The sequence below is a fragment of the Maylandia zebra genome, linkage group LG3, assembly GCF_041146795.1.
Source record: "Maylandia zebra isolate NMK-2024a linkage group LG3, Mzebra_GT3a, whole genome shotgun sequence".
NCBI classification, from domain to species: domain Eukaryota; kingdom Metazoa; phylum Chordata; class Actinopteri; order Cichliformes; family Cichlidae; genus Maylandia; species Maylandia zebra.
Genome location: NC_135169.1, coordinates 15,510,550 through 15,528,931, shown reverse-complemented (window position 1 = coordinate 15,528,931; position 18,382 = coordinate 15,510,550). Strand labels below are relative to the sequence as shown.

The 18,382-nt window shown below is 37.5% G+C and overlaps 1 protein-coding gene and 1 long non-coding RNA gene across 3 annotated transcripts; one reads left to right on the top strand and one right to left on the bottom strand.

Moving 5' to 3' along the window:
• Positions 1–74: 74 nt before the first annotated feature.
• Positions 75–5,558, top strand: LOC101473989 (L-amino-acid oxidase-like). 2 transcript variants are annotated; one of them, XM_004571595.3, is made up of 8 exons: positions 75–134; positions 766–825; positions 1,326–1,555; positions 2,507–2,619; positions 2,723–2,927; positions 3,580–3,648; positions 3,764–3,900; positions 4,506–5,558. In XM_004571595.3, exons 2-8 carry the CDS (start codon positions 795–797, stop codon positions 5,305–5,307), a joined length of 1,587 nt encoding a protein of 528 aa, XP_004571652.3. In that variant the 5' UTR covers positions 75–134; positions 766–794; the 3' UTR covers positions 5,308–5,558. The 2 variants fall into 2 exon arrangements, with proteins under 2 accessions (XP_004571652.3, XP_076736242.1); XM_076880127.1 differs by lacking the exon at positions 75–134 and having other exon boundaries at positions 745–825.
• Positions 5,559–15,805: 10,247 nt separating this feature from the next.
• Positions 15,806–17,889, bottom strand: LOC143416981 (uncharacterized). Its single transcript, XR_013097220.1, has 5 exons — positions 17,756–17,889; positions 16,895–16,979; positions 16,640–16,804; positions 16,143–16,349; positions 15,806–15,910 (listed from the first exon to the last, which is right to left on the bottom strand). It is a non-coding gene; the product is annotated as an uncharacterized LOC143416981 (long non-coding RNA).
• Between the last annotated feature and the right edge of the window lie 493 nt (positions 17,890–18,382).

The following is an 18,382-nucleotide window of genomic DNA, read 5'->3' as shown; positions in this document are numbered from 1 at the left end:
CATTTTCAAAAGAGGCGGGGCAAGCCTGTCCTTTAGGATGGGGCAGTCAGGTGAGTAGTATAAACAGGAGTGAACTGAAGTGAATGACAAGGAGGAGACAAGAGTTAAATCGGATTAGCAAGTTCTTTTAAACGGTAATATAGTTTTATTTCTGCTTGGTAAAAACAATACTTGTATTATATGTGTGCAGGTTTTTCATATTTTTTATGCTTTTTAAAAGATGATTACAAATGACTTTCTAGACTTTTTTTATCACAAAGTAAAACAAAATATTTATAGGGATTAGATAAATGCAGCACCAAATGTATCAGTTTGTATAGATAAATAAAAAAAAAAACAATAAAGCAGTTAGAAAAGTGAAAGTATCTGAGGAATTTTTCCAAGGGTTAGAGTTATCTGCTGCACTCCCGTCTGTTCTTTCAGGATTTGAGCATGTATGTGGGTTTATGTTGATGGATATCATATAGGATATGAATAGTTGTGTTCTCCTGTCCTTAGAAAGAAAAGAGAACACAACATTTCTTTGTAAATAGTGTTAATGAATTTTCTCTGATAATAGAATAAAAAAATCAGCGGTATTACAAAGCACTGGCAGAAGTGAAAGTAAAACTACAGCTGCTGTGGTAAAATTTTGGGATATAAATGCTTCCTCTTTTTGAAATTCACAAATATGAAGATGAAAGATAAAGGTACTGTGTCCTGATCCCAGTTTCTATTTCTCATTCTAATTCAGTTTTTCGTCTTGTTCTTTACTTGCTGCCAAAGATATAAGGAAAACCATTGAGCAAAGTGAGATGAAGCCACAATTTGCCAAGTGGAAATTTTGTGAGTAATTCTGGTGCAATCTTTAATTTTGGTCTTGAAAATGTAAAAACTCTTTGAGTTTGTGATCATCATTAAAATGTGCACCACGTGGTGTCCTGAAACACTTGGTGTTGACATTCTATAATCCCAGGAAGTCAATATGACTATCAAAATGGTAAATGGAGTGATTCTTATATAGTGCTTTTTTACTCTACCTGAGTACTTAAAGCTTTTTACTGGATTTACCTCATTCACCTAGTCACACCGATTCATACAAGAATATTGTTCTATGCAATTTGAGAATTGGGAAATAGAAATACTTTAAGTTTTTAGTTTTAATAAGTTTTTTGCACATTCATCATATAGTATAGCTCAAAGTTATTAGTAACTGAAATTGTAACTCCACAAACTTAAATTTACTTATATGGATTATGTAATATGTAATGTAATATAATACGTATAATATGTATGTTATGTGTTATTCATAACATAAATGTTTTAAAATCTCTTTTTATCTTCAGTCCATTCATTTGCCATCAGTGTGCTGCTGTTGGCTTTGTATCCCACTGCTGCTGTTGCCAGCATGAATGAAGAGCTGGCTAAATGTCTGGAAGATGACGATAATTATCAGCTCATGGACACAGTGAAGACTGGCCTTCCTCAGATCAAGAAGTCTCATCATGTTATTATTGTTGGGGCTGGGATCGCTGGGCTGACGGCTGCCAAGCTATTGGAAGGTGCAGGACACAAGGTACATGCAAGATTTGAATATGTGTATGCCTAGTTATGTTGTCCATCCAGTGAATGCAAACACTGCCATCTGCAGGTTAAAAAATGGTGCAAGAAAATGTTTTCTTTTTAAAGTAGAATACATCTGTTCCAATGACATCATTTTATATTTAAAAGTGTTTAAAAATCTTCCCTTACTTTTAAAAGGACAAAAACATTTAACACATTTTTTTTATTCATGCCTAATTATTGTATCCAGTCAATGCAATTTTCTTTTATATGAAAATCATCTCCAACCCCAAAACACAAATCCCAAGAATTTTGTAATTTTGCTCACTTCACACTATGAGATTCTGGATCCAGAAGGATAAGAAGAATAGTTTGTAATATTTTCTTGAGACAATGAATTCTTATATCTGCTATTTATATTATATATAAATATTTTAAATTTTGTCCGGTCTTGCAGTGGTCCGAAAGGCTCTGGTAAAAAGTTCTTGTAAATATTCTCTTTAAATATATTTTTTAAGAGCCTGCTAACAATCATACAAACGTTATCAATCACATAAGTTGTGTTTTGGGCCCTAGTAGAAGTAATTTCATGTCTGAATTTGATACAAACGTCTTTGGACTTCATGTTTCTGTAAAACAAAAAGGTGCACAGTAGTGAAATGGCATGGATGAGGCATTTTTAAGATTCTTCTGAGATCAGAATGTGATTTGAGAGTGATTGCAGACAAGAACAAACACAATTACCTATCAACCTTTCTCATATTTTTTTAGCTTTCATTTAAACTCATTATAAATAAAGTCCTAATGGCTTATGTACAACACTCCAGGAGCATTACAAGTGTCTAATTCTCTGGATTTATAACAATATGGTATGTTTCTAGATGTTCCAAGATAGAACAGCAAAAGTATATATTTTCCACAATATTTTTGTTTATTGCTTTTTCTCTTGAACTGTTTGATTAAGGTAACCATCATAGAAGCTAGTCCTCGTGTGGGAGGAAGGGTGGAGACCTACAGGGATGAAGAAAATGGCTGGTATGCTGATTTGGGTGCAATGAGGATACCGAGTAACCACCAGTGAGTAAAAGAATGTCAAACATTGTCAAGTTTTGCTCTCAAAGGACCAGTTTTTGTACTGCATTATAAACATTAACAAGCGAATGACCTCATGCTTTAACAGGATCATCCGCTGGTACATCAAAGAAATGGGGCTCAAGCTGAATCCATTCATCATGTATGACTCCAACACTTTTTACTTGGTTAATGAACGGAACAGGACGAGGACATACGCAGTGACAGCAAACCCCGACATCCTGAATTATAAACTGCCAGAGAGGGAGAGGGGGAAATCAGCTGACGACCTGTTGTGGCAGGCTTTGCAGAAGGTAGGTAAAGATGTAGGAGGAATTCATGGCACTTTTTATACAGAGTGATACCATAGCAGAGCTGTCTATTAAAAATACAACAGATTCAGCAGTTGTCCTATAAAATATTAATTTAATGCATTTATGCACTCCATGGACTCTAAGCCTTAAATCCAAGTGTTGACTTATTCATGCAGACACACACTCCACATGGTTATCCCACTGTTACTGAAAATTAAAGTTAACAATTTCTTGTCACTTCATACTCTCAAATAAAGGCAAAAAAGCTCAAAAGATTTTTTTTTAAGTTTCTTAAAGGTTAAAATGCACAAGAAGCCAAAGAAAATGTACCAAATTGACAGTTTTCAAGGACCAATTAAATGCAAATCTTAACATGTGAGCTGTTGAGTTTTTTAAGATTCAAATGGGCAATGCTTTGTCTTCATGTTTGTAGGTATTAAATATTTAATAAAATTGTAGGTGTTGTAGGCTCCTAATGGTGTACCAGTGTTTTACCAAGACTCAACTGGAACAGACTCCATTCCTGTAACGACTCTATTGGATGAGGTGTTATTAATATTGCAATACAAAATTGCAATACTAAATGAGCTGTGCTCTGACTTTGCATACAGAACCACTGGAAATAACTTTTGTATGTATCTTTTCTTTCAAGGTGAGAGACGAAATTAAAGCCCATGGATGCAAAGCTGCATTTAAGAAATATGACCATTATTCAGTGAAGGTAAAGTGCAGAATCATCTTCTGAAATAGTGCCTGTTATGATATTAGGTCTTCATTGGACAATGTAAAAAAAATAAATTTACTAAAAGACCATGTACAACCTTCTTTTTTTATAGGAGTATCTGAAAGAGGAAGGTGGTTTAAGTCCAGAGGCAGTGGTTATGATTGCAGAGTTACTGAATGAACAGAGCATGATGCATCTGGCTCTGACTGAGATGCTCTACGTCGAGAATGATGTCAGCGATAGCACAACGTAAGATTATTAGACTTAAAAAGGAAGTGATGGTAGTCGTGAACAATGCAAAGAAAGAATAATCAAATCTTATTTTTGTTCTTGTTTTGTTCACAATCCTGACCCAGTACAACGTTGTAGTTGGATTTCCTTGATTGGATTTACTTATAAGCAAATTCTTAGGGAATCTCTCATAATTCCTGTTGAAAATTATACTCATATCAGCTACTCGCTTAGTTTAATGTTGTAACATTTAATCACAAAGGAAGCAACCAGTTTGCTGTATATGTAACATTTGAGACTAAAAACAAACAAGCTGGAAACAAATATGAGGTTATAACCATGTCTCTGTCATACACCCACCACAAAATACTACAGCTGTAAAATTGAACATGAATAGGGTAACATCAAAGTAAGTAAATAACGAAGAAATGTGATGGTAAATATAATTTACTTACACGTCTAGGTAGCGAAATGTTCCCCTATTCCTAAATGCTGACTACTAACTAATTTCCTCTTAAATTCAACTGTTTATGTCACCACTGCATGGTCCTAAGGTCTTTGCACTGATTCTGTACAAAAGCTCAGGCTGACATTCGTGTTTTTGTGTTTGTTTGTTTTTTAAGGTATGATGAAATAACTGGTGGGACAGATCTCCTCCCCAAAGCTTTTCTCTCTTTCATTAATGGCCCCATCCTCTTCAACTCCAAAGTCAAATTCATCAGCCAGTCAAATGAGGGTGTAACTGTGTCATATAGAAGAAAGGGCGAGTCAGCTTTGACATACATTACTGGCGATGCCGTCTTAGTAACAACCACAGCCAAAGCTGCCCTCTTCCTGGATTTCAACCCACCTCTCTCCACCCAGAAAATGGAGGCATTGAGGGCTGTCCACTATGAATGCTCCACTAAAATCATCCTCACCTTCAAGAGGAAGTTCTGGGTGGACGATGGCATCCATGGAGGAAAGAGTATCACAGACCGGCCCTCTCGTTACATCTACTACCCCAGCCACAGTTTCCCAAGAAATCAAACAATTGGTGTCCTCTTGGCTTCCTACACCTGGGCTGATGACGCCCAGTTTTTACAAGGTGCGACCGATGAAGACCTTAAAGAGCTAGCATTGAGAGATTTAGCGAAGATTCATGGTGAGCAGGTGTGGGACCTCTGCATTGGGGTGGTGGTGAAAAGGTGGGGCATTGATCCATACAGCTTGGGTGGCTTTGCTTTCTTCGCGCCATACCAACACATAGAGTACGCAAAGGAGCTCTTCAGAAGTGAAGGCAGGGTCCACTTTGCTGGGGAGCACACAGCTTTCCCTCATGCTTGGATTGAGACATCTATGAAATCAGCTATTAGAGCAGCTAAAAACATCAACAACGCTGCACACGAGGAGTTGGCTAGAAATCAAGATCGAAATGAGCTCTGAAATGTCAAATATGTACTCTAGGTCAAACAGTTTTACTGAAGTTATATATAACCATTTTGGGATAAGGTATGTCAAATGTCAAAAAGAAGAAGCTGTTTCTAAAAGGTTTTTACTTACAGTTCTAAATGTTGTTAAATAGTATTCACCCTGTTTCCAGAACAGTAAATACTGGGTTATGTTGCATTTTTGTTATCGGTTGTCTGAAATCACGTCAGACATTTTTTACAATTCTTAATAAAATTATCCTATTTAAAGTTTAAAGTTTAAAGGGCGATCGTGGCTCAAGAGTTGGGAGTTCGCCTTGTAATCGGAAGGTTGCCGGTTCGAGCCCCGGCTTGGACAGTCTCGGTCGTTGTGTCCTTGGGCAAGACACTTCACCCGTTGCCTACTGGTGGTGGTCAGAGGGCCCGGTGGCGCCAGTGTTCGGCAGCCTCGCCTCTGTCAGTGCGCCCCAGGGTGGCTGTGGCTACAATGTAGCTTGCCATCATCAGTGTGTGATTGTGTGTGTGAATGGGTGGATGACTGGATATGTAAAGCGCTTTGGGGTCCTTAGGGACTAGTAAGGCGCTATATAAATACAGGCCATTTACCATTTATGTTTTATGATAATTTTAGTCCATGTCTGTCCAATTCTGTCCAGAAATCTTGAGAAGGGGCTCATTGAATCCCTTCTTTTAAAGAAAAAGTCCCAACTGTGCAACCTGTAGTACTAGTAGCATTACTCTCTAGTGTTTTCTTTGCAGTTACATAAGTTTATATTGACATTTCAAGGCAGAGCTAACACTATTTAATACTTTCAATTTAAATGCACAATACTTTATTTAAACCCACGGGGCAATTAAGAAGTGTGTGTGTTTTGTTTTTTTAAATCATTGGAACCAAGCTGTTAAAGTGTGTGATTTATAGCAGAGGTCCCCAATCCCCGGGCCATGGACCAGTACCGGTCCATGAGTCGTTTGGTTCAGGGTGGCGAGAGTTGAGGCTGGGGTGTGAAATGTATGGTTTTCAGGGTTTTTATCGTTTTTTAGCGTTGTTTTGTTATTGTTTTTTATTGTTAACTCGGTTTTCCTGGGTCTTTTCACATGTGTTATGAATAAATCTTCTTTTTTTCAGTACCGGTACTAGTTTTATTTTGTTGTATTTATCCACGACACCTTATAGGACGGTCCGTGAAAATATTGTGGGGCATAAACCAGTCCGTGGCGCAAAAAAGGTTGGGGACCGCTGATTTATAGCACTGAAAATGTTTGTTTGAAACCAACAGCAGCAATTCTGACTTGTAACGTGCACATGTGAGGTTATCTGTTTCTTGGATCGCCATTGTGGGTGTGATACTAATATCAGTGATTTGTAGTACAACAAAGAAAAACAAAAACAAAACCTTGAAATATTTTTTAATATGTTAAACTGTTAAACTGTTATTTATAAATGTTTTTATAAATAAGAAAGAAAGTATACTTTATTGATCCCTGTTGGGAAAATTCCTCTCTGCTTTTAACCTATTCACTCAGTGAAGCAGTGGGCAGCCATTGGGCGCCCGGGGAGCAGTGTGTAGGGACAGTACCTTGCTCAGGGGTACCTCAGGGTAGCTGTTAAGGGGAATCGAACCCCCGACCTTCCAATCATGGGGCCACCACTCTACCTACTGAGCTATCCCTGCCCTATAACAGGGTTATTATTTCAGGCTTATCAATTAACAATTTAAAGATCAACTGAGCATTAACATGAATTAGCATTTTAAAAATTTTCCAATAAGTCTCTCTTCTCTCTCTCTCTTTTTATAATTCTCTGCAGTTTGTTAAATGAAGTATCCACCTGTTCTCATTTTAATGTGCCTCTGTGTTTACCATCTAGACAGCAGTTTTCCCTGAAGGTACAGAGAAATCATAGTATTGTTCAGTTCTGGTTACTTTTTTTGTGTCCAAATGTGATCAGATCACTCTAATTATTCTTATCTAATTACCCGATTCTGACTTAATGCTGATTTTGTTCGAATATCTGGGAGGAGAGAGTTTGCAGAAGAGAAATGTGCATGACTTCCCACCGATGCAGCAGGAAAACATGAATATCCAAATTTTTCTGAATTAATTTTCTAACATGTCAAAAATGAGCTAACAGAAAGGTTTGGGGCAAAGGCTGCTCCTCTGGCGTTACTTGCTATAATGTCTAACTATAGACTCCCTGGGTATCATGTTCATATTTTTTTTCTGCAACTTGCAAGAACTAGAGCAAGTAACCCTGAATGTTCCTTGGCACCCTCTTTTATACTCATTTTCCCTTTGCCTCCCCCTGTCTGGACATCCAATTCATATCGTGAACTTACAATTACTCGATGTCCAGCCACACATACACTGATGTTTTTTGCATATATGATTGAAAACAAAATTTTAACTCTAAACTTTAAAACCACATTGATACATGTTCTTCTTTTCTATGTTGTACTTTAAAATAACATGTTTTTAATTCTATACTTCACTTCATGGTTCACTCATTTTACTTTCACTTGAAGCAGATTTCTCAGCAGGTCATTCTCACATGAAAATCCACATTCTTCAACATCAACCACTATTTGATTTAAATATAGTTGTAATCTGACAAGACTACAATCATCATAATCTAAATACTACGTTAAGAGGTTGAGAACAGAGGTGACAATCACCATCTCTCCATGCTAAGAAAAACATTATCAATACAATGATTTCCTTGAGAGTGTTGATGGAGAAGTATAGAGAAGGTCAGAAGGTGTTGCAATCTTCCTTTGTGTGTCTAAAGAAATCATATGATAGTGTCCCAAGACAAGAACTCTGTTATTGCATGAGCAAGTCAGGCGTGAAAGGGAACTAGCTGAGCCTGGGGCTGGACATATGAAAATGGCACGACAGTGGTGAGGTGTCGACTCTAATTGTGTGTATTCACAGCAATGCAAAAATTACAATACAAATACAATAAAGATTTGATGACATAACAGGTGATGAAAATTGCACCGAAAATAAATGTACAAGTAGAAAATAATATTTACATGGATAGCCGCATTTACTTATTGCTGAAAAGGCAAAGTGAGAGTTTTCCTGCTCTGTGTAAAAACAGCAGAGGCAAAATCAGGCTGACGGGCAGAGAAACCCAGGATGAAAACATTAGAATCGCACACCTGTCTATATCACTCAGCAGATTTGTGGTACCCAGAGCAACTGTAAAAAGTGTTCCTAGGCAAGACATAAGGAGAGCTGCCATTATGGCTGTGATGGTACAGAAAGCTTTCTGTTTTGACCGATTCATCTGCTGCCTGTCTCCTCCCATTTCCCCTGGCCCTGGACGAACGAGAACACAGAGAACAGAGAAGCTACAAAAAGACACTATAACTAAGGAGACCAGAATCATACAGAAATATGGAATATATGGGACATTAGGGTAGTAGGAAACTGCTAGACCAACGCACCCAAAGCACAACAACCAGACAAACCCAATGCAGATATTTCTGATCCTGACACCACCTGATTGTTTCAGCCCCAGATAGGTGATGGGGTGAACTACAGCCAAGTAACGCTCCACACATGTCACAGTGTTAAAGAACATCTCTCCAGGGTAGCTGATAGTGATTGCAGACATACCCATGAAAACCGCCACAAAGTTATTAGACCACCAGCCAAATATGACAAGTGTGGCCCCCAATACAAATATTAGCTCAACTATGGTGACATTATAGGTAAATATGTCAGAGTGACTCATTGCTGCAAAGGAACGCTGCTGCCGCTGCCATCGTTGGTACCCCAGGTACAAGACGATGATGGAGATTGGGAGAATGATAAACGTCTTGGTGACAAAGAAGGTGGTGACAATATACGATGCACTTGAGCTATAGAAGTCAAAGGTAAACGAAGAAGTGTTGTCTGACATGCTTCTTGTAGCTTTGAGCTCAGCTTCTTCTGCCCTGAGAAATAAACAAGAAGTGAGGCCACAATACTTCAACAAAAATCCCATTTATGTCTTTCTTTGTGTTTAGATATAGATGTTACAGTTCACTCCTGCTGCTGTGACAGTAATGAACTGTTTTTTAGCACTTCTTTTGTTTGTTTGACATTGACATTCCCATTTAATGTCAGTTCAAAGAAAAAAATGCTAAACAACTCCTGCAGTTGTGACAGTAATGAACAGAAGAACATTTTATGTCCACCTTCGTAGTTCACAAAAGAAATGAAGACAGTTCAAAGAAAATATTGTCTGAAATGCTCTGTAGGCCAATGCTAAACATTTTAGTATCGCCAGCTTCAGATAATAGTCTGTGGAAAATTAGCACATAGTTCAGTTACCATAATGGAAAAGTACAAATATTAACTGAAATACTTTATGAAGCTAAATGACCCCCACCTTGTCTTTTGTGGTGTTTGATTTAAATCTCCTGGAAATCCAAAATCACCAACTTGTCTTCATTAACATAAAAATCGACATAAATGTTTTTATGTCTAAGTGTGGTGAAAAGGTGGACTCCTGCACAACGGTGCCTTGTTGTTTGCAGTCAAACAAATGATTGAGTTTGCATTAACCTATGGTCTTAAGTTAGGAATGCAAATTGTAGTTTCACACTATGCGTCAATTGGTGGACTCCTGCACAACGGTGCCTTGTTGTTTGCAGTCAAACAAATGATTGAGTTTGCATTAACCTATGGTCTTAAGTTAGGAATGCAAATTGTAGTTTCACACTATGCGTCAATTGGTAGGTTGGAGCACAGGGTCAGCTGCTAATGAGTCTCACTGCTAGTGGAACGTATTGTTGTTGTTTAACAGGATTCAAATAACCTGGAAGCAAGTACTAGCTTTCACTGGAATGTTTACATAGTGTGTTTATTATACTGGCTGTTAAGAATAAAATAATAAGCAAATTGTTATTTTGCATTTTTAGTGTTTTCAGCCAAGTGTAACTATGGCTACTGTGCTATTTGTCAAGTGAATCACAATAGGTCTGATTGCACTTCCAAAAATGAAATTATGTAAAAGGATAAACTGACTATTGTTTATAGAGCACTTTTCTTCACAAATTAAAAACTCAAAGCACTTCTTTACTACAAGCCTCATTCACCCTCTTTCAGACGTTGGAGTGGCTGTAGCTCAGGAGGAACAGCAGTGCATCAACTGATAGCAAGGTTGGTTGTTCAACTCCCAGTTGATCTGTCTGTCTTGCACAAGATACTAACCCCAACTGTGAAGGTTAGATGGAAAGCACTTATCTGCGCATGTGAATCACGGATGTTGTATTAATTGATTTGTGTGTTCCAGGAGAGGAAAAATCAATATAAAGAATCAGTCCATTCACCTAGTCTGTAAAGTTACTTTTTTTTTTGTCAAATAACTTTTAATGAACTATTCACAGACACAACTGGATGCATCAGAGCAACAGTGTTTTTAGTATTTTGTTTATTAAGGACAGGTCAAGATGCAGGCAAAAACAACCATCCAAACAGCAATATAGGATTTATTAAACTTCATTACACAATGTCTAATCTTTTGGTTGGCAAACAAAGACACATCCTACCGTTTGCAGGACAGGAACTTTGCACGCCCCAGGTTTCCATTGTGCCATTAAAAATGTATTCATATTATGTTCAATCAGATCATGATGCAGTGGTTAGGTAGGTCATTATTGAGAGTGACTCATGTTGTTGTTTGACAGGATTCAAATTCCCTGGAAACAAAGACTGGTATGTGGTCAATTCAAATCAAGGTAACCATTTGGAAAATTTACACGTGGTTCTACAGTGTGTGTTTCTTACTGACTATGAACAGGTGGGAATTCAGGGACTGTTGACCTGATGGATGATTGCTGACCTGATGCCAAGTTTCACTTTATTGATGAAAATGACACCTAGCCAATTTGTCACTGTCAAGTGATTCATGCTTGGCTGTTTTGTTATGTCAGTCAAATGAGTAAATGTTTCTACATGAATAAAAGCACATAAGAGGCTTGTTGATTTCAAGTGATCTGACATTTATGCTCTTATAATAGTTATACATACAGATAGATAGATTGTCCTTCCTCTTCTGTCTTTACAAACAGTGTAAGAGCACAGCAAAACTGACTGAGATATTAGGTTATTATTAATTAACCTCACAGTGTTTTTGTTTTGTTTCTCAAATCATTTCAATGGTTTCACTATGATGAGTGAGACTCTAGATGCACACGCAGAGAGCAGGAAATGAGTTTTGTCAGGCAGTTGTGAATGTGGTCTCACGACTGTCTAACAAAAGTAAAATCATGTTTGAAAGTTCAGTAGTCGATTTGCTCCAAGTGCATACTCCCTTTCAAAAGTTCCTTAAACACATTGCTGTGTTAAGGAACTGTCTCAGGAAGAACCTGACTCTGACCCATGGTTTTGGGGAATAAGTGATTCATCTTGCCTAGTCACACAAGTGAGATAATGTCTGTGGAAGTGACAAAAACAACTAGTTGCTCAACTAGACTTTGACCTTATAACACTCTGTATGACTTTGCAATTTTGTTAGATTTGCTTCTTAAACTATTCTTTCCAAAGAAACAAAGGCAGAAATGCATATTTTACCTTCCATTGCATCCAGGTGCTGCAGCTATGTTGCTGCTTACTATTTCACAGTCACATAACAGACGCTCGTGTGACTGATTGTCTGGAGAACATAGACTATAATTAGCTGCTGGGCTTTTGGCTGGGCTGATAGCTATGCAGGACACCTTGTACATGTAACAGATTAAATATGTTATGTGTTGTATGTCACAATAAGTGGCAATGTTGCTCTTCTGTTTCTCTTGTCTTTCAGGTATAACGTCCACCTATTGGCCCATTCAAATTTGGCCAATTACTCGCCAGGAATCATTAATTTTATGTCACATACATGAAGTGAAGACACAGTCGCCTGTTTATGGGGCTTTTGATCTCCCTGAAAAAAAAAATATTCCTGGCCCTTCTTTTTTCCTTGTCTGTAGTATTACCGTGAGATTCACAGCAAGGTTTTTCCATTTTTTATGAAAAACAATGTCCTATTCACCTATTCATAACTCAGCACCAGGTCAGTGTCAACACATTTTTAGAACAGTTGTGACCCCAAGTGGTGATAGTTGTCTATAATCTTTAGATGAAGTAATGGTTCATTCCTAGTGTTTCACTGAACAAAAGCAGACTTCGTTTTAAGTTTTACATAAAACTAAGGAGTTTACTTGGTGGTGGTAATAAATAATAAAACTAACACGAACCATTTCATGGTTCACTCATATTATATACACTCTCAGAAATAGGGGTACCAAAGTTTACCAAAAAGGGTACAAATGCTTGTCGCTGGGGGTGTTCCTTTTTGAAGGACATTTCTGTACCCTTTAGGCTTGGTACATTTTTGTACCTTATAAAGTTGTACCATCTGAAGTACAATCATGTACTTTCCTAAGACATAAATGTACCTTCAAACTATAGTACAGAAATGTTCCCTTGAAAAGGGTACAATAGGGTACCTATGAGGGTACCCCCCCAGCGACAACCTATTTCGTACCTAAAGAGACAAAAATGTACCCCCAATAGTCCAAAATATTTGGTTATTTAACTATTTATTTTCGATAATAGAATCACATCAAAGCATTTAAACAACCACAGGAATACATCCTTGATTACATTCATACATTGCCATAGGACATGTTAAGAAAAATACATTCATTTAAAAAAAGTAAACAATCACATAAAGACATTAAACACCTGAACACAATGTTTTGACGGATCACAGAGATGTCATGTATTTAAAAAACTGTCCACACAAATGTTTTGCTCTACTTCATCAAGCCAGAATATATATATGTCATATATATAGACAAAGTGGAAAATGTTCTTGCAATCACGTCACACAGAATACCTCAAGGACACAAGCAGTCTATCATCAACTAAATAGGTGTCTAGAGCTTGAAAATCTAATTCATTTCCTGGATTGAACAGGATCCAGTCATTGTCAACTGCCACTTGGTAAGCATGGAAATGACATTCATAAGTGCGAGGAAGTAACATTTTCCCACACAATACCCAACAAGTATCAACATTCAAAATATACTTGATTTTAAAGAATATAGGTATGGCTTCAGTGTGTACATGGCCAACTACAAAAACATCCTCAAGTTCATATTTGACACTGCTGACAGATATAGCAGACACACGCTGAAGCACTTTATCCTGAAAATGCACATCTGTAAAACTTTTGTTCATTTCCAGAGCATTCTGTAAGTCACCTGGCAGAGATGAAAATGGCACACTGACACTTGTGCTGAGTGAATGTTCAAAGTCAACAAGCAACTTATCTGAAGAAAACTCCCAGCACTGTTTCATTTGATGACGATTGCTAAGAGTTGCAGTGATGTTTACAAAGTTTTTGCATTTACTCGCTATATTTTTGAAATATTGATGCTTGCTTTCATATCTCATACACCATAAAGGGCGAAGAGGACCATACATCAAAATCAGCCTTGGGTAGTGAATAAGGTAGTGACACTTGGGTGTTAAAACATTTCCAAAGACTTTTGTAGTCATTTCAAGAAATTCTTGAATAAGCAGGTTTAAATGAGCAAGCTCATCTTTTCTCACATTTGTAGCCATTACACGATCTACGATTTCTGAACATAATAAGAACACATGCCAGTATGGAGTGCCAGGTGGAACATGGGGAGCCATTAAAAAAGGCAAGAGCCTGAAAAGGCACCATTTCTGACTGGCTGATCCAACTATGTTAGAATTTTGAAGCATCTTTTCCGTCAGTGGCACTGGTCTGTTCGGCTTGTCATTCCTCCCAAACTTCACATTTTTCAGCTCATCATTGATTTCATATATGGTGATGTGCTTTTCCCTGTGAGCTTTACAAATAACCAAGTTCATTACCAAAGGAATAACCCCCTCCAGCAAGTCGTGCATTACATCTGGGGGAAGAGACTGGGTCACATCAAAATAAGGCAGTGCATCAAATGTACAGTTACCATACACACCGTACAAAGCAGCACTCTCTGGGTTGTTTTCCACACAGTTTATGTGGTACTCATGTACTTTGGTTGTTCTAATAACAAAATGGTCCTCACAAAAGTGCTGTTGTATCTCCGAGTGCGATGCCATACAAAATCGGCATATTCTGCCTGTATTGAAAGACATTGAGAAACGCCCAATCATATGAGCAGAAAGGTTGTCGCATGAAATGGTAGCAAGAGCAGCATGAACTGTGTGCTCTACTTCATCGACACAGATAGTGAAACCCTCTGTGGACAGCATCTTCAAGTCAGTTATCAAGGGCTGAAGTATAGTTTCAAGCCCACACTCTTTTAAATGTGAATGGCGAACCAGTAAGGCTAAATGAATGTGACTCAACTTTGAGCGATGTTTTCCACTTATGTTTCCTATAGTATAATAAAATGCACAGATTTTGTATTTAATTCGTTTTGCACCAAGGGAGTTCACAATTTCAAATTCATCTTCATAAAAATGAAGTCTTAGAGCTTGAGGATGGTCTTTGAAAAATGAGTGGTCTTTAAAATACATGCCATCTTTGTAATCAGTCAAAACATCATCATCTTGATTTCTGTGGTTATCCAGAACAATTTGTTCCCACACATCCTCCACCTGACAGTATTTGTTTAATACCTGTAGGATTGGAACATACGAATAACTACCAATTTTCACACCAGAATGGTCTCTTACTGTGTAACTGATAGGTTCTGTCATGTTCATTTTTGATTTGCAGTGTTCTTTTATCATAAATGGTGAACGAATTGAATCACATGCTTTCTGGAAAAAATCTGAAGTAGACAAAACCTGCTCAAGTTCTGGACAATCACTGAGGCGGAAACCATGTTTATCCAAATGATAACGAATAAACAAGTCGTAGTTTTCTTTAAAAAAACACAAAAGAAAACTAAGATCATCAACGATGTCTTGCTGAACAGAGTGTGGAAGGTTATTTTTTTCAGTACATTTGAGAATAAAGCTAAATAAATGATCTCCTAAATTATCAAGCAAACTGTCCATAAAGGTGGTGTGGGCTGCTGAACTGTGTGCGTCTCGTCTGAACTGTGTGTGTGTGTGGGTCTTCAACCTCTTTGTGTGCATGGTTTTCAAATCCATCTTCAACTACCTCAAGGCTATTCAAAACAGAGGGTTTGTGTTTGCGATACACATGGCGTCGAAAAGAGTGATACTTGGAAAAAGCTGCCTGGCAGTCATTTATTCCACAAGTGATGCTGAAATGAGGCTCATGTGCGTGTACTAACCCAACATGTATAATCAACTTCCTCAGAGTAAATGCCCTTTTTGAACATTTTGAACATTTGTGGAGTGGGGGCATATTTAATAGAGTTGGTTAAGTACCCTGGTGACACTTACTGGCAGGGGTTTGTCTCCCTGGTCTCCTATGTTGACAATGCAGTTCTGAAGAAAGACAAGTGTTTTCTTGAAGTATGCATGTTGAACATGAAGAAGGTGGAGAATGCTGAGATGTAGGCCTCATCCAGCGAGACCTTCTTCAGTGGCAAATCCTTGGTCATTTGAAGAACAGCAGTGAAGTTTTCGCTAAAGCAGCGACAGATGTTGTCTTGGCAGGGATGCATTAAATCAACCTCATAACACAACTGGAAATGAAAAGAGCAGAATAGACAAAAGAATGACATTTTACATTGAGGATTTAAATTTTTGACATGTTTAAAGACACAGACTGGAGATAAATGTAAAGTGCTTTAACCCGTGAACAAAAATTCTAAAGATAATGAACAGATTGATTAATCAGTTAGTACAGAAAATAATAATCAGATTTAGAGACAAAAAATCATTAGCTGTTTCCCCAATCATCTTAACAATTCTTACCCCTGCAGATGTCCCCAGGAATGGATATCTCTTTAATAGGTCCACAGTACACATTCCTTCAGCTACCTCTCGACGTCTCCATGCAAAGGTTTTTGTCATGCGGTCTTTCACCAGTGCTGTGTCAGGATGTAGCTTCTTGTGCTGATCATTTAGCACCTTGATATGAGCATCAACGGAGGCTGCATCTTCCCCCACAAAGCACGAATCCTTTGTCAAAACAGATATCAGTATTATCATAAGTAAAATCTGATAAGTTAATGTTACTCGAAATGCGGTAATTTGTACACCAAATGCTTTGAAAAAAATGCAAAAATGTTGAATAGGAATTGCAAGTTGAGCTGACTTTTGTTAAATCAACTGTGAAGTTCCTTTTTCTATGTTAATGTTATCTGTTAACATGTTTCTTTCAATTAATGTTTACTTTTAGCTTTACAGTGAACATAATAAGACTACATATGTTACCTTAGCTCTTAAAGGCTGAGGGTGTGAGGACTTACGAGAGAGGGCTTCAGTCTCTTCAGACAGGAGCTGCTGGATTCCTCTGTGGTCCGATGTTTCTGCGTGCGTCCAAACTTTTCTTTAACCCGGTTCACTTCTTCGTTGCTGATTAGGGGAGCCCGTTCTGCTTTGAACTTTCTCTTGAGTTGGCTGTGCCAGGTGTCCTAGTTGTTTCAAATGTATATAAGTAGTTAATTATGCTTACTTTATATTAATATAATCTATAAAAGAAACAAAAAAGGAGAGGTACTCACATAACCATTTCCGTGTACATCTCTTAAAGAATACTTCACAATCAGGGCTTTGATGACCTGGATGTAGTCTGAGTGGGTTGGGTACCTGTTTCAAACATAAGAAAGACAACCCACAGTGCACTGATTACTCTTATCCTTTCCTGGGGGCTTTTCTGTTCTTCAATTCTTCTAATCATATTGTTATTACCGTAAATAGTATGTTGTAGACCAATGTCAAATCAATGTAGCTAAAGTTGATTTAAATTTTTTAAAAATGGGCGTGGACAAACAGCCACATCTCTCCCAAACTTAATAACATAATAATAACAATAAGCTATCATTGTGAATCTGTCTATATTCCCCAAAAGGAAGTTACAATTAATTCTCTTGATTAATTGTTAATATAAATTAACTGCTAATATAAAAATGTAAGTAAGTGTACGTGTCCCTGCACAGAGCTTACAGCTCTCATATTCGAAAATCCCACTAAGTAGGTGGAATGGTACAAATGTGTACCTTCCATTGTTTAAAATCCCTTTGAGCGGGAAACAAGTTAGATGGGATAAATTTTGCTTAGAAAACGATTTTGTTAATAGCTATATTTACATACTAGCATGTTTTGAGAAATTATTGATTTTTTTTACATTTTTGTACACGGTTCGACACTATTTATTGATAAAACACTCGAATACGGCGGGCAGACAGACGTTGAACATTCCACCAACAGTCTAAATAGTCCACATTTGTACCTTTCTTTGTTTAAAACTTAGCTAACTGCTAGCTTTCGCCCATGTTAAATCTAGCTCTTCGGACTTTTGCTAACTCTACTGTAAAATTACACGTTGTAATTTTTATAAAAACACAAAATCACACCCGACTTACCTCTAAATCTTTGCGCCTCATCGTCTGACATATCAATGCCTTCTTCCATCAACCTTTTAAGGAGCTCCTCCGTGGATAACCCCCTGAGAGTCATTTTCTGTGTCAACGCTAGTCAGCGCGGAGGCGGAGCACTCATCACTGCTGCCTTTTCGGCCTTTGGGATTAATGCGCGTTGCGAACTTGACACATGAAAATACAACATTGTGGTATTAATGCGCAGTTGTTTAGAAACGTTATGCTGTCTTGGCGAACTATATTTGTAACTTACAAAATGTAGTCACCGTAACATAAAAATCTGCTTGACATTTTAACTTCCAAAGAACCTCGGTTTAACTTGATGTTGCAAATTCCATAAAAACCTCACAATTAATGAACAATTCTAGGATGTAGTTAAAGCAAAAAAGTAAAGTCCAAACATAACAGTAAAATGATTTCACATTTTTGAAAGATTTAAAACATTAAAAAATTATAACTGGAACTTAATAAAATGGAAATGGACCAGTTTTTTTTTAACATCATTTGGTTGTGCCTGCATGTCATTGTGTGTGTGTTTTTTTTTAAATATAATTTAACATAACTTACACAAAGGTAGGTTACAGATATTCTTTGCATCATAGGATAATTTAC